The sequence below is a fragment of the Sapajus apella genome, unplaced genomic scaffold (assembly GCF_009761245.1).
Source record: "Sapajus apella isolate SASKATOON/1434 unplaced genomic scaffold, GSC_monkey_1.0 scaffold15, whole genome shotgun sequence".
NCBI classification, from domain to species: domain Eukaryota; kingdom Metazoa; phylum Chordata; class Mammalia; order Primates; family Cebidae; genus Sapajus; species Sapajus apella.
In genome coordinates this window covers 10464024-10466052 of record NW_022436955.1, presented here as the reverse complement: position 1 = coordinate 10466052, position 2029 = coordinate 10464024, and the positions used below count along the sequence as shown (strand labels likewise).

The 2029-nt window shown below is 53.8% G+C and overlaps 1 protein-coding gene across 2 annotated transcripts in view; it reads left to right on the top strand.

The window, feature by feature from the left end:
- The window catches only part of CDH16 (cadherin 16), an 11473-nt gene extending 9702 nt beyond the window's left edge, over nucleotides 1–1771 (top strand). For both annotated transcript variants that reach the window (XM_032284142.1, XM_032284143.1), the window contains 2 exons: nucleotides 194–310; nucleotides 1412–1771. In XM_032284142.1, the coding sequence (XP_032140033.1) occupies nucleotides 194–310; nucleotides 1412–1509 (215 nt within the window). In that variant the 3' untranslated portion in view covers nucleotides 1510–1771. The remainder of the gene's footprint in view (nucleotides 1–193; nucleotides 311–1411) is intronic.
- The last annotated feature ends 258 nt before the right edge of the window (nucleotides 1772–2029 follow it).

Here is a 2029-nt window from a genome sequence, read left to right as displayed (position 1 = left end):
GTCTCAGCCTCCCAAAGTGCTGGGATTACAGGCGTGAGCCACCATGCCTGGCCAGCGCATATATCTTCACACATGAGTGAATACACACATGTACACAAACACACACATATTAGCCAGGTGTCTGGGCTGGGGGCTCTGAGTAGCTGGGGAGCCCTCCCCTCTCTAATCTTACCTTCCTCCCCTCTCCCCACAGTGATCGTGTGTCGCTGCAATGTGGAGGGGCAGTGCCTGCGCAAGGTGGGCCGCATGAAGGGCATGCCCACGAAGCTGTCAGCAGTGGGCATCCTTGTGGGCACCCTGGTAGCAATAGGTAATGGAGGCTGGGTATTACCTGTGTGGGTGAGGGCGATGGGTGTATGGAACCATAGCCTCCAAATAAACACCTTTGTCCCCATGGTGCCCCCCCGCTCTGAAAATGGAAGCCCCCAACTCTCTTAGTCATTATGCACCTGCCCCATTTTTTTTTTTTTTTTTTTTTTTTGAGACGGAGTTTCGCTCTTGTTACCCAGGCTGGAGTGCAATGGCGCGATCTCGGCTCACCGCAACCTCCGCCTCCTGGGTTCAGGCAATTCTCCTGACCCAGCCTCCTGAGTCGCTGGGATTACAGGCACACGCCACCATGCCCAGCTAATTTTTTGTATTTTTAGTAGAGACGGGGTTTCACCATGTTGACCAGGATGGTCTCGATCTCTTGACCTCGTGATCCACCCGCCTCGGCCTCCCAAAGTACTGGGATTACAGGCTTGAGCCACCGCGCCCGGCCTGCACCTGCCCCTTTGATCATAGTCACTGTCATCATCATTGATAACAGCATCTATAGGTACATGACTGTACGTTGACTGTGTGGCAGGGAATATTGCCTGGAATCCTCCCAGCAACCCTGTGAGGTAGATCCTGGCATCTCCCCATTTTGCAGATGAGGTTACTGAGGCTCAGAGAGGTTAAGTGACTTGTCCAAGGTTACATAGTCACGTTGTGACAGAGCCCAGGTCTTTGTAGCCTAATCACATCAGTCTAAGCCACCCCTTTCATCCCCTTTTCTTTAGCCCCTCAAATTTTCTCCTTGTTGGTTTTCCTTGCTGGTCTAGCACAGTGCTGTGAGGAGCCTTTCTCTTGGAGGTCCATGGAGTTGGGGTCCAACTTACTGGTTCCCTGATGTCCCCCAGAAAAGGGGACTTTGGAGGCTGAGTATACTGGGACAGTCTCAGAGGGGTAGGGGCAAAGCAGTCTGAGCAGTCAGGCTTCTCCAGGCACCAGGACCACAGAGTCATACCCAGTCCAGCTTTGGGATGCTGTCCAGGAAACCACATCCCTTCATTAAACCAATGCCAATCACAGGAAGTCCCTTATGATGAACAAGTCCCACAGTTCCTGCTTCTAAGGCCTGATCTATCCCTCTTGGGCCCCACAGGTATCTTCCTCATCCTCATCTTCACCCACTGGACCCTGTCAAGGAAGAAGGACCTGGATCCACCAGCAGACAGCGTGCCCCTGAAGGCAACCGTCTGAATGGTCCAGGCAGCCCTAGCTGGGATCTTGTCCTCTGGCTCCATCTGAGTCCCCTGGGAGAGAGCCCGGCACCCGAGATCCAGCAGGGGACAGGACAGAGTAGAAACCCTTCCATCTGCCCTAGGGTGGAGGCACGATCGCCATCACCAGACATGTCTCCAGACCCTGCACAATGACTTTACGGGCTGGCCATGGGAGTGCTCCAAATGGCAGTATGTTTGCAAAATAATGAAGCCCCGGAGAGCTGGGCTGCGCCCTACAGGATTGGTATGTCTGTGTCTCAGTGTCTGTGTGCATGTGTGTGTGTGTGTGTGTGTGTGTGTGTGTGAGTGTGCACACACATGCTCCTTCATCCCTTCCCCATCTCCTGCCACACAGAAAGGGTCTGGGCTTGAAGGACAAGACTGGAGTCCCTTGCAGGAAAGGACATGGGGACATCATATGGGCCACTGGTAAGAGCTTGGGGCCACAGCAAAGTGAGTCATTTTTGTGGGCATCCAGAGCCCCCCAGCCACAAATC